The sequence below is a fragment of the Ammospiza caudacuta genome, chromosome Z (assembly GCF_027887145.1).
Source record: "Ammospiza caudacuta isolate bAmmCau1 chromosome Z, bAmmCau1.pri, whole genome shotgun sequence".
NCBI classification, from domain to species: domain Eukaryota; kingdom Metazoa; phylum Chordata; class Aves; order Passeriformes; family Passerellidae; genus Ammospiza; species Ammospiza caudacuta.
In genome coordinates, this window is record NC_080632.1 from 72,106,471 (window position 1) to 72,118,184 (window position 11,714).

The 11,714-nt window shown below is 54.0% G+C and overlaps 1 protein-coding gene across 1 annotated transcript; it reads left to right on the forward strand.

Moving 5' to 3' along the window:
- The first annotated feature begins 1,552 nt into the window (after positions 1–1,552).
- LOC131571648 (serine/threonine-protein kinase PAK 3-like) lies at positions 1,553–3,978 on the forward strand. The gene is made up of 6 exons (XM_058824428.1): positions 1,553–1,659; positions 1,918–2,035; positions 2,825–2,924; positions 3,196–3,392; positions 3,490–3,627; positions 3,877–3,978. Exons 1-6 carry the CDS (start codon positions 1,562–1,564, stop codon positions 3,976–3,978), a joined length of 753 nt encoding a protein of 250 aa, XP_058680411.1. The 5' UTR covers positions 1,553–1,561.
- The last annotated feature ends 7,736 nt before the right edge of the window (positions 3,979–11,714 follow it).

Genomic DNA, 11,714 nt, shown 5'->3' on the forward strand with positions numbered 1-11,714 from the left:
TGGCCCTGCCTGGGCTGCCTTCTGGGCCAAAGACAAAAGCAGAGGTTGTTTCTGCTTGAGCAGAAGGCTGGCACGTAGCAAGTGACTATTGCCCAGGGAGCTGTCTGGCCCCAGGTGTTTTCTGGCTCTGGTTCTTACTCCTCCTCCGGCCCAGACACTTTGTGCCCCTGGCAGTGGACCTGCCAGTGATGGTGGGTGTGACTGCGGAGGCAGCAAAGGCCCTTGCTTACCTCTTAGGACCCCCTTCTTAAGGGCTCATCATTTTGGCTTATCGCGTGAGATGCTGCTCTTGAAAGAAATCAAGGCCTTCTTGGAAAGGCCACCTGATGAAAGGTGGAGAAGATGGCCCTCCCACTTGCTGGTCTCAGCAGCTGGAAGCCGCGGGACCGCAAAGGGCCCAGAGCTGCGGGCAGTGGGGCTGCCTTTGGGACGCTCTGGGCAGCGGCGTCTCTGTGTGCGAGTGAGCGCCCTGCACTGCTTTTGTCTTTCAGGGAGCATCGTGAGTCCGGGCCGGCCAACGGGCAAATACACGGCATTTGAGGAACTCGGGCGAGGGTAAGCGTGACGTCAGCTCATTTTACAAAAGTGTGGGCCAGGTCTTTGGCTGGTGCAATATCAAGCGTGAAGTCAGGCAAGCTCCAGTCATGGTCAGGCTCCGGCTTGACCTCGTGTCGCCTGCCTGGACTGCTCGGTCAGAGCAATGCAAAGGCCTCATCAAAGACAAGTTGATGCTGGCAGTGTCTTGCTTGCAGCAGTGAGGAGCAGGAGCTGGGAGAAGCCCTGGCCCTGCAGCTTTGTGGCCTGAAAGAGCACCTTGCCATCCAAGAAAGGTCAGATTGTCAAGGACAGTCTTCTGACTCAAATTGTTCTCCCTTTTTTGACACACACATGCATGCACACCCGCACAAGGAGAGAGTTCCCCTTAGGTTCTGAAATGACCTGGCAGGGTGTGCGCCTTGGAGATTTCCAGCGGCCCTTGGTCTTCATGCTGCACCTTAGTGTTCCCTTGGACAGCCTGCCCCGCATGGCAGAGGGCTCACGGGCTAACATGCTGTTGGCCGAAGAGATGCTGCAGCCAGGCATTTTTTCTAAGGAAGGCGTCCAGGCAGCCTGGGGAGATCTGCTGCCTGGGCTTGCTTTCACTGCCAGAGGGATAAAGGTCTCTTTCTGCTGCTTTGGTCTTTCTAGAGGGTTTGGAGCTGTTTATAAAGCCCTTGACACCAGCAGCGGACAACAGGTAAAGTGCCAAGAGCCCCACGCCATTTTGCAGCTCTGGAGCGCTTTGCCCGCTGCTGTGAGCTGTGCTTGGAGGTTTGGGTGGCAGCTCCATGTCTGCAGCAGGGGCTGTTCCTCTGAAATACAGTCGAGGCTCAGGCGGCAGAATGCATTTGGGATGGCTTTTGGTGCTTCTGCTAAGCTCTGCTGTCTAGTGACAAGGCACTTTGGCCCAGCGTGCTGCCTCATTGCACCAGCACTCGCTCCGTGCTCCTTGTGATCTCGAGCGGGGTGCGTCTTCTCAAGGTACCGGTGGCCAATGTCATTGCAGGTGGCAATCAAGATCATGTCACTCGAGGAGGAGATGTCCGAGGAGCTGGCTGCCAATGAAATCCTGGCCATGAGGGACAACAGGAGTCCCAATATCGTTACCTACTTAGACAGGTTGGCATATTCTGGTGTCAATGTAGCTTTAGCTGGTGCAAGCGCAAAGAGACGATGCCCTTTGGTCGCTGGCAGAGAACAGAGCTGGGGATGATTTCTCTGCGTGTGTCCAGAGCGTGGGAGGAGGTGGAGCTGGTGTTCAACAGTCTCTTGTGGCACCCGTAGCTTGGAGAGCAGCTGCAAAAACCTGTCTCAGGCCCTGGGGTGACTGAGGCTATGCCCATTCTGTTGCTCCATGCCGTGGTTTTCTTCTTTCAGCTACCTGGTGGATGCGGAGCTCTGGCTGGCCATGGAGTTCATGGACGGCGGCACCTTGTTTGATGTGCTGAGGGCAGTGTACCTGGAGGAAGGACAGATAGGCGCTGTCTGTCGGGAGGTGAGGGATCCCGCTTGTGCTTGCCCAAGACTGCCCGGATGCTGCTTGTCAGCTGGAGCTTAAGGAGAGCCGAGATTTCTTGCTCTCACCTTTCTTTTGCTGCTGCTGCTGCTGCTGCTGCTGCTGCTGCTGCTGCTGCTGTCACGCCACACAGGAGAAGAAAGAGCATGGGAAGTGTACTGCCTGCCAGTGCCCTTGCACTCCTCAGGCTCTGTTCTTGCACTCTTCCATCCTGTCTGTCCTCTGGCCTTGGTGCTCGCTCACTGGCTCAATTTCTCTTTCTTCCTCTTCTCAGCTTTGCCTGGGAATGTTTGCCTGGAGCCTGTCTGTCTGTCCTACATTGCTTGCCACTGGAAGGCAGCATGCGGGTGGCAGAATTTCAAGCTAAGGGCAAAGAGCTGTCCTCAGCTTCAAAGGCTAGCATTGCAGCCTGCATGGCGATGCATTGTGGAACAGCTCGAAGGTGCTGCTGTCACCAGCAGCTTCCTCTTCTGCTGCCACTAGGCTTCCCCAAAATTCTTTGCCGTGCCGCCTCCCAGCCAAAGGTGGCGCGCTTCCTACCCAAGGCCGGTGGAACTTTTGGGAGCCCAGATGCCTTTGCTTGGAAATCTAGAAAAAACTTCCAAGAGTGTTGAAGCAGCAAGCTCTTCATGGTGACAGCAGCGTGATGTTTTGCCCTCGCTCACAATTCCCTGAGAAAGCCGCCAATCCCGTTGAGCTCTTTCCTTGCGGGTGGGATGAAATCAGATCCTGCAGGTTAACTTTCCCTCCCTCCTTTTTCTCTCTCAGTGCCTGCAAGGACTGCATTTCCTTCATTCCCGCCAAGTCATCCACAGAGACATCAAAAGTTGCAACGTCCTGGTGGGCACGGACGGATCCGTCAAGTTGGGTGGGTATCCCTGCTGGGCTGCAGCATGTCCAGCATATGCCGTGTGCTTGCATTTTGGTGACGGCCACTGGGGCAGAAGGGCGGCTTGGCCAGTGCGTGAATCGTCAGGGTGTTTTTGAAGCGGCCGATGCCTTATTTGCCTGGCTCCAGGCACGTGGAAGGAGAGCTCAGCTGCTTTTTCAGTTAGATTCAGCATGGCCTGGTCAGGGCAATGGTTTTGGCTGCTTTGCCAGTGGTAGCTGGCTTTGACAGGCTTTGTTTTTGTCCTCAGGTGACTTTGGCCTCTGTGCTCAGCTCAGCCCTGAGCACAGCAAGCGCAGCTCCAGCGTCGGCACTCCCAGCTGGATGGCACCGGAGGTGGTGAGAGGAGAAGCCTACGGCCCCAAAGTGGACATCTGGTCCCTGGGGATCATGGGGCTGGAAATGGTGGAAGGGGAAGCTCCTTACCAGCGGGAAGCCCGTCTCCGGGTAAGGTGCAGCTTAGCAAGAGGGCTCTGTGTGGAGAGAGCTGTGTGTGGCTAGCAAAGGAGCAGGTGGAGTGTCCTCTTGCATCCATGTGCTGTAGGTTTTTGAACTGCTAGAAAGGAACGGGCCCCCAAAACTGCAGAACCCCAGGCACCACTCGGCTCTCCTGCGCGACTTCCTCCGCTGCTGCCTGCAGGCAGATGAGGACAGGCGCTGGTCTGCCCAGGAGCTCCTACAGGTAAGAAAAAGCAAAGGGGCAAAAAGCCCTGGCAGCTGAGGACACCTGCATGAAGGGATGAGGAGGAGGAGGAGGAGTGTGGGCCACGTGGCACAGAAAGCTGCCAGGACAGGAAGGCGCAGGGGGACATGCTGCCCTCAGTGCTCTTTGTGTGTCTTGCTGGTAGCCAGGGAATCCTGCTTGAGCCCGCAGGCTCAAGTGATCCTGGAAAGTAAGAGTTCCTTTCTTTGTTCTTTTTCCTCTGGGCAGCATCCCTTCGTGACCTCAGGCGATCCTGCCTCCAGCCTGGCTGCTCTGATCATCTCAGCCAAGCAAGTGCAGGAAGACTGGAGAGGAGACACCTGCGCCTGAGGAGGCCCTGATGCCCCGCCAGCCAAGAGGAGGGAAAAGGGGATGTGTCATCTTTAGGCAGAGCTTCAGCCATCCCCCGAGGTTGAAGAGGAGCTGTGCCGTAGCTAGGAAACATGATAGTGTAGATATTTGCTCAGTTTAGCTGTTAGGTTAGCTGTTAGGTTAGCTGTTAGGTTAGGTTGGGTTAGGTTAGCATTAGGTTGGATTAGATTAGGTTAGGTTAGGTTAGGTTAGGTTAGGTTAGATATGTTGTTAGGTTCAATTTAAAGCTCTGTTGTTTTTCTTTCTGCAAGAGATGAAAATTGAAAAAAATTAGGAACTATAGGGATCAACTTTTAAGGACTATAGAACGTAGACAGCTTGGATAGTAGAGGATTGTTTAGCTTAGGATAGAGTGTTGTTAATTTAGGGAAGCTTTGAAGTAGAAATGAAAGAATTGTCATAATAAGAATTAAGCAGTGAGAGGAAAAGCTGGGCTGCAGCAGAACTGGAGCCTGCAGGCGCTCCAAGCTGTCAGCCTGAGCAGGCCACCTGCAGGACAGAATGATGAAGATGAAGAAGCAGCGAGGGGATACTTTGTTTCAGCCCGAGTGTCAATAAAAGTCGAAAATATCCAGAGTGTTGTAAGACTCCCTTCCTTGCCAGGCTGTAGCTAAGTGGACAGTCCCTTTCAGAGGCCCAAAGAACATAGTGAGGTAAGCAGCTTTGCTTACCTGAAGTGTGGCATGCCTGTGGGAAGCTGAGAGACCTACAGGTAATGAACACCAGGTAATGAGCTGCCATTCAGGACAGCACTAGGAGGCAGATGTGCAGTCCTTTCTGGGCCTCTTGTCTTGATCAGATGTCAGGCTGATCAGCAGCAATCACCATTTTGTTGCCACCCTCCTCTCACTATGTCACCTGTGGGATGGAATGGCATTCTCACAGCGGCAGCATCTGGCATTTCCTCCCTGCTTCTCTTTTCCCCGCTTTTCACCCCAGACCCCCAGGGACCCTCTGGGCCAGCCTCATCCCCTACAGGGGTGTGCAACCACCAGGGCCTCCTGCAGAGCCCCATTCCCACTCTGCTGCCTCCTTGGCCTTTTCCCACCTCTGGGCCAGCCTGCTGTTGCCAGGTGTTGGAAACATGCACACAGCATAGCACACCTGTCATTGAGCAATTTGATGCAGGAGCCCCTGCTGAGCACGGCTCCCCACCCCGGCCCTTTTCCCACCCAGCTGTGGCTCCATTTCGCCTCCATCTGCTGGCATACCCACTGTGAGGGACTGCTCAGGGACTGGATGCTCCTTGAATGTTGCCCACAGGCCTGATTTCCACGCCTCCCCATTCCTCCTACCCCTAAGGCTGCCTCAGCCGTCTGAACACAATTTTTCTTACTCTAATGGCTTCCTGTGCTTTACTTGATACTGTAAGCAGAAGTACACCGTTTTGATTGTCTTTCTTCTAGAATTAATAAAAATAAGTTTGAAGTACTCCTAGATTTTGCCATTGAAAACTTGAGGCAAGTGCACAAAGTAGAGAAGCTTTCTGTGCAGCTTTTCAGTTAATTTGAGGTCCCCTTACTCTTCACTCACTTTCAGCATATCTGTTGATTTTCCTTTGCTCTCATCTTTTAAGCTTCATCCCTTGTCTATCGATCTGCAAAAATAGCCTGTAAACCCAACGCAAATTTACTATCCTTTGTATTTTTCCTCTTCTGGAAAAGCTGAGGCTCGTGTGATCTTCTCCTGTGATCTAGACTTTGATTCCAATCTTGGCTCTGCCGAAGTGCAGAACAAATGTAATTTATTGCCTGCTAGTGTGATCTGCTAGCAAAGGTCACATTTAGAGCTAAGCATGATGCTTCTCTCCCTCCGTTGAATACACATCTTTGTGTCAAGGCCTGGTGACTTCCAGGAGCACCTGGAAGCTACTGCCAAGGACAAAAGTCTCACTCTTGCTGGTTTTGACACTGATTTGTTGGGAGGATTTTGATCTACGTCGACAGTGATCTACAGGAACTGGATCCTTGACACCAAGTGCCTTCAAGCAACATCTCTAAGCAGAGTGGGCAATGAAGTCCAGATACTAATGAGTTGTGGTTTGTTTTAACTCTGTCTAACATATGGTACACTATCCCAAAACATGTTATTTTTGAGTGCTTCAGGCATTGAAAACTTAGGTTTATTCTTGTCAACACTTTTCTTTCCTCTCTTCAGAAATCTGCATGTCCAGCTACTAATTTCTTTCTCAGCTTGTTGAAAAGTTACCAGTCAGACAAGACTTGTTTCTTGACCCAGAGATGGGGCAAGCGTCACCGTTAGGCCGGACGTGGCATACACACGTGATCAGGGTCCAAGAAGAAAAAGGTTTGTTTGTTTTATTCTGCATGTTCTCCAGCTTATACACTCTTAACAAAGCGTGATCTCAAGTCACTAACTACATCACAATAACTTCTTCTATCCATTGGTGCAAAGCAATTAACGTCAATACAACTGGCAAAAGTTTTACAGAAATTTATAAGGCACGTATGCACATCTACTTCGGCACCTAGTCTAGCATACGCAACTTTTCCTGAATCTCTTCTAATGGGTTTCCATGCTGACGGCCTTGTCTTCTTCCTTGCTATTGATACACTCAAAAACCATCAACTGCTATTTCTTCCATGAACTCAGCTTTGCTTGCAGGCCAGCTGTCAAGCCCCTCCATAGGTCAGCATGCACCCGCGTGCTCCAGGAGCAACTGCAGCCTACAATAGTCCTGGAAATTTATTATCTTTGCTTCGTTTGCCATCTAAATGTCACTGAAGAAGTTAGGCTTTTCCAAACCAGCTAGGATGCCACCTAGAAGAAGCAGACTTGCTTTCAGTCAAAGCTTTTGGGACCAAGAGTCATGTTTGCTTGCATTGCTTGGATGCCGCTTGGATTGGTGCATTTTCTGAGTTCCCCTGGCATGCCTTGAGCACTGCCTTTGTGAGTGAGGAGAATTTCCCAGGCTTTTCTTTTGCATCAGCTGTACACAAGGTTGTCTTGCTGGGCACAAGAAAGCCACAGAGCAGCTGCCATTGTGAGGTCAAGCCAGAGGTGCCACGTCACAGTGCTGTCAGCACAGCGTTGTCCCGGTGCGCGCCAGGCCTGGTCGTCCAGAGCAGCTCTTCCGCTGGCTCCCTGCAGGAGGATCCTTGTGCTCAAGGAGCTCTCAGCAGACGGCCTGCACCCCGAGAGGAGTCTTGGCTTTCCCTTGGCTGGCACTCAGCGTGCAAACGCGCACAGCACTGCCAAAATGATTGGGCAAGTCTGTGCCGCCGTTTGCACCATCTTTTCTGTTGTCTATTCTGGCTACTACCTGACCCAGCTGACTCGTAAGTAAAGGTTTCTCCTGGGGCTGGCATTGCCCGACTTTTGCTTGGCTCTGCTCTTTATGCCGCAGCAGTGGCCCAGTTTCTTTGGGAACAGAATGGCCGTGAAGGTGCCACCGCTTTGGTCAATGTCCTGCCAGCAGCATCAGCTACAAAGGGGGCATCTGTACTGGGTAGCGCGTGCAGACTATTTGCCATGCAACCTGCAGCGGTTGCCTTCCCTCCCCGGGAGAGTGCGCGGCAGCGGAGTCTGTCATTTCCTCAGCTTGCTGCTTCAAGCAAGACAAGCTGCAAATTGCAGACTCTGAGGGCAGATCCTCAGAAGTATTTCTACCAACTCAGTGGTTCTCTCCAGGAGTGAAGGAAAGCACCTTTTGCTCCATATTCTACCCCTTAGAGGCCTTGGCTGCATGACTTGAGCCTTTGATGCTGTGCCAAGACTGCGATTGCCTTGGCCATGCAGCACAAACTCCAGTGCAGGGAGGGTTTGCTGCTGAGCCCAGCAGCTGTTCCTGGGCTGCTTCAGCAGGGAGCTGCCACAGGGAAGGGACCCTTTGTGGAAGCTTTGCTGGGCTATCATCTTCAGCCAAGGGATGGGAATTAGGGCGTGCAATTTAAAAGAATGTATATGGAAAATGCAGGAAAGGGAAGAGGGAAATGTAGCTTGAGCTGTTAGGCACAAGAGAAGCTCAAAGTTTTGAAGAGCAGCGGGCATTTCCAGCACCGTCTTCCTATTTCTCTCTTGGCAAAAGAGGCCCAAATGTAGCCAGAGGCTCCTCTAGGGTCCTTCTTGTTCTCTTGCTTGCTGTGGGAAAGAGCTGTTGCTCCTGGAGGCATGTTGGGAAAGGGAAATGCTCTGTGTTGGGACTGCCTTGTGCTGTGGGAGTGGCCAGCACAGGCACTTTTCTAAGGGCCTCTGGTTCCTTTTGCCTTGCTGGCTGCAGGTCACCTGACACGCGGATGGAGACAAGCCTGTCCTTTGGTGAGTGGCAAAGGAAGCTGAGACGTTGCTGGCGTGTGAGAATTGTGCAGCAATTCTGCCAGCTTGGCCTGTTGCAGCCGAGTGTGGAGTGCCGGCGTGGGAGGCTGAAGGAAAGGCCAGCTGCCCGGTGGCATCAGCAGTAGCAAAGGGAGCACTGGCTGTTTGCTGATTTTCCAGTGAAAAGCCTTTCAAGAGATGAAAGGCAAAAGGGACAGCTCCAAGGCATCTTGCTGCTTCTAGGCAGCAGGGAAGCTCAAATGCACAGCAAGATGGAGTAGCAGCTCGTTCAGCCAGCTTCCTCGGCTTTGCGTGACTCAGAGGCCCACTTGTATCAAAGTCTATGATTTGCCCTTCTTCTGGGTGCTTTCCCAGCTCAATAGAAAGCAGCTCCTAAGGCACTGGCTTTTGCCCATCTCTCTCACTTCTGTCTGCCTGCAGGGCACAACAGCAGGGTCAGCAGCTCCTCTGGCTGCCTCTGTCATTGAGGAAGAGGATGAAGAGGAGCAAAGGAAGATGAAACCTTCAGCCGCTGTCCCTTCACAGCCTGAACTTGCAGAGCCAGTAAGTGACAGCTGAGCTTGGCACTGCCTTTGGCGCACGGCCAGGCTACCCGTTTTGGAGCAGCCCTTGTTGCTCGTGGCTGAAGATGCTGGCAGCCGTGTGCCTGCTGTGACGTAGTGCGGCTTCAGGCAAGCTGGGGAGCCCTGGCCAATGGGTTCTGAAGTTTGACATTGAAGCTGGGATGCTGAGAGGGCGCCAGAGTGTCTCTTGGGATCAGACAGGAGGCAGCATTGAGTGACTCTCAGTGCAGGAGTCAGCCCCTTGTGCCCGTTGTCAGTGCAGGCTGCCTGTGGTCAGCGGACAGCGCGGCCCAAATACGCAGTTGACAGCCTTGCAGGGTACCTGGCAGACACTGGCCCCTGGAAGGGACCTGCTGTCTCCGTGGACTAATTAGCTTCAGGCTGTGCTTCACTTCCAGCCGGTCAGAGCAGAGTTTGGAGAGGAGAATCCTCGGCAGCCCTGCATTGTAAAAGGGCGGGTGGGTCTGGGCAGGGCTGGAAGGCGGCTCCCAAGGGCCGCTCTCTAAAGGCTGCCATAGAGAAGGGAAATCCGTGAAACAGATCAGAGAAGGGACACGCTGCGGGCTTCTGAGCAGTCTGTTGCCTGCCAACTCCGGGCTGATTTCATTCCGGCCCAGGAAAAGACAGGAGGAGGAAAGCAGCGAGGCTCTGGGGCCCTGCTCTGATCTCTTTGTGGATTTGGCAGCCCCATCGATACCTTGTTGCCAGTGTCTTGCAGAAAAGCTGAACACGTGGAGCATGGAGGTGGTCGGGAGGGGCTGGATCCAAGTAGCCTTTGGGCTTCTCCCGAAGGTGCCTTTGAGAAGGGGACATGGGAACTGCTCCAGCTGGAGAGGCCTGGCCGTGGCTGGCAGCACCTTCCCAAGGCCTTGCTTTTGCTGTGCGCTTAGGGGGGGGCATGAGTGCCAGCCACCCTTCTGACGGGCAATCCTTTCTTGTCCCAGCGCAAGACAGGCTCTGCCATTCAACCTGGTGCCGCCGGACCAGCATGGCCTGCAGCAGCCAGCTCAAGCCCCGCTGCCGGCACTTCCTGCAGCAGCGCAGCCCAGCAGCCCGAGATGAGGGAGGAGCAGGGCCTGAAGACACTGAGTACGTCCGTCTGGTGCATTTCTTGTCTGCCAGAGCAGGGTCTTGTGCGAGTGTCTGGGTGTAGGCTGCGCCAGATGCTGGCCCTCAGTCTCAGAGGCACTTAGGCCTCTCTGCAGAAGGTGTTGTACTGCTCTGAGGAAGCGCGGCAGCGCTCAGGGAGTCCCTGCTGCCTGTGAGGGCGGCTGGGCCTGGCTTGGCCCTGCCTGGGCTGCCTTCTGGGCCAAAGACAAAAGCAGAGGTTGTTTCTGCTTGAGCAGAAGGCTGGCACGTAGCAAGTGACTATTGCCCAGGGAGCTGTCTGGCCCCAGGTGTTTTCTGGCTCTGGTTCTTACTCCTCCTCCGGCCCAGACACTTTGTGCCCCTGGCAGTGGACCTGCCAGTGATGGTGGGTGTGACTGCGGAGGCAGCAAAGGCCCTTGCTTACCTCTTAGGACCCCCTTCTTAAGGGCTCATCATTTTGGCTTATCGCGTGAGATGCTGCTCTTGAAAGAAATCAAGGCCTTCTTGGAAAGGCCACCTGATGAAAGGTGGAGAAGATGGCCCTCCCACTTGCTGGTCTCAGCAGCTGGAAGCCGCGGGACCGCAAAGGGCCCAGAGCTGCGGGCAGTGGGGCTGCCTTTGGGACGCTCTGGGCAGCGGCGTCTCTGTGTGCGAGTGAGCGCCCTGCACTGCTTTTGTCTTTCAGGGAGCATCGTGAGTCCGGGCCGGCCAACGGGCAAATACACGGCATTTGAGGAACTCGGGCGAGGGTAAGCGTGACGTCAGCTCATTTTACAAAAGTGTGGGCCAGGTCTTTGGCTGGTGCAATATCAAGCGTGAAGTCAGGCAAGCTCCAGTCATGGTCAGGCTCCGGCTTGACCTCGTGTCGCCTGCCTGGACTGCTCGGTCAGAGCAATGCAAAGGCCTCATCAAAGACAAGTTGATGCTGGCAGTGTCTTGCTTGCAGCAGTGAGGAGCAGGAGCTGGGAGAAGCCCTGGCCCTGCAGCTTTGTGGCCTGAAAGAGCACCTTGCCATCCAAGAAAGGTCAGATTGTCAAGGACAGTCTTCTGACTCAAATTGTTCTCCCTTTTTTGACACACACATGCATGCACACCCGCACAAGGAGAGAGTTCCCCTTAGGTTCTGAAATGACCTGGCAGGGTGTGCGCCTTGGAGATTTCCAGCGGCCCTTGGTCTTCATGCTGCACCTTAGTGTTCCCTTGGACAGCCTGCCCCGCATGGCAGAGGGCTCACGGGCTAACATGCTGTTGGCCGAAGAGATGCTGCAGCCAGGCATTTTTTCTAAGGAAGGCGTCCAGGCAGCCTGGGGAGATCTGCTGCCTGGGCTTGCTTTCACTGCCAGAGGGATAAAGGTCTCTTTCTGCTGCTTTGGTCTTTCTAGAGGGTTTGGAGCTGTTTATAAAGCCCTTGACACCAGCAGCGGACAACAGGTAAAGTGCCAAGAGCCCCACGCCATTTTGCAGCTCTGGAGCGCTTTGCCCGCTGCTGTGAGCTGTGCTTGGAGGTTTGGGTGGCAGCTCCATGTCTGCAGCAGGGGCTGTTCCTCTGAAATACAGTCGAGGCTCAGGCGGCAGAATGCATTTGGGATGGCTTTTGGTGCTTCTGCTAAGCTCTGCTGTCTAGTGACAAGGCACTTTGGCCCAGCGTGCTGCCTCATTGCACCAGCACTCGCTCCGTGCTCCTTGTGATCTCGAGCGGGGTGCGTCTTCTCAAGGTACCGGTGGCCAATGTCATTGCAGGTGGCA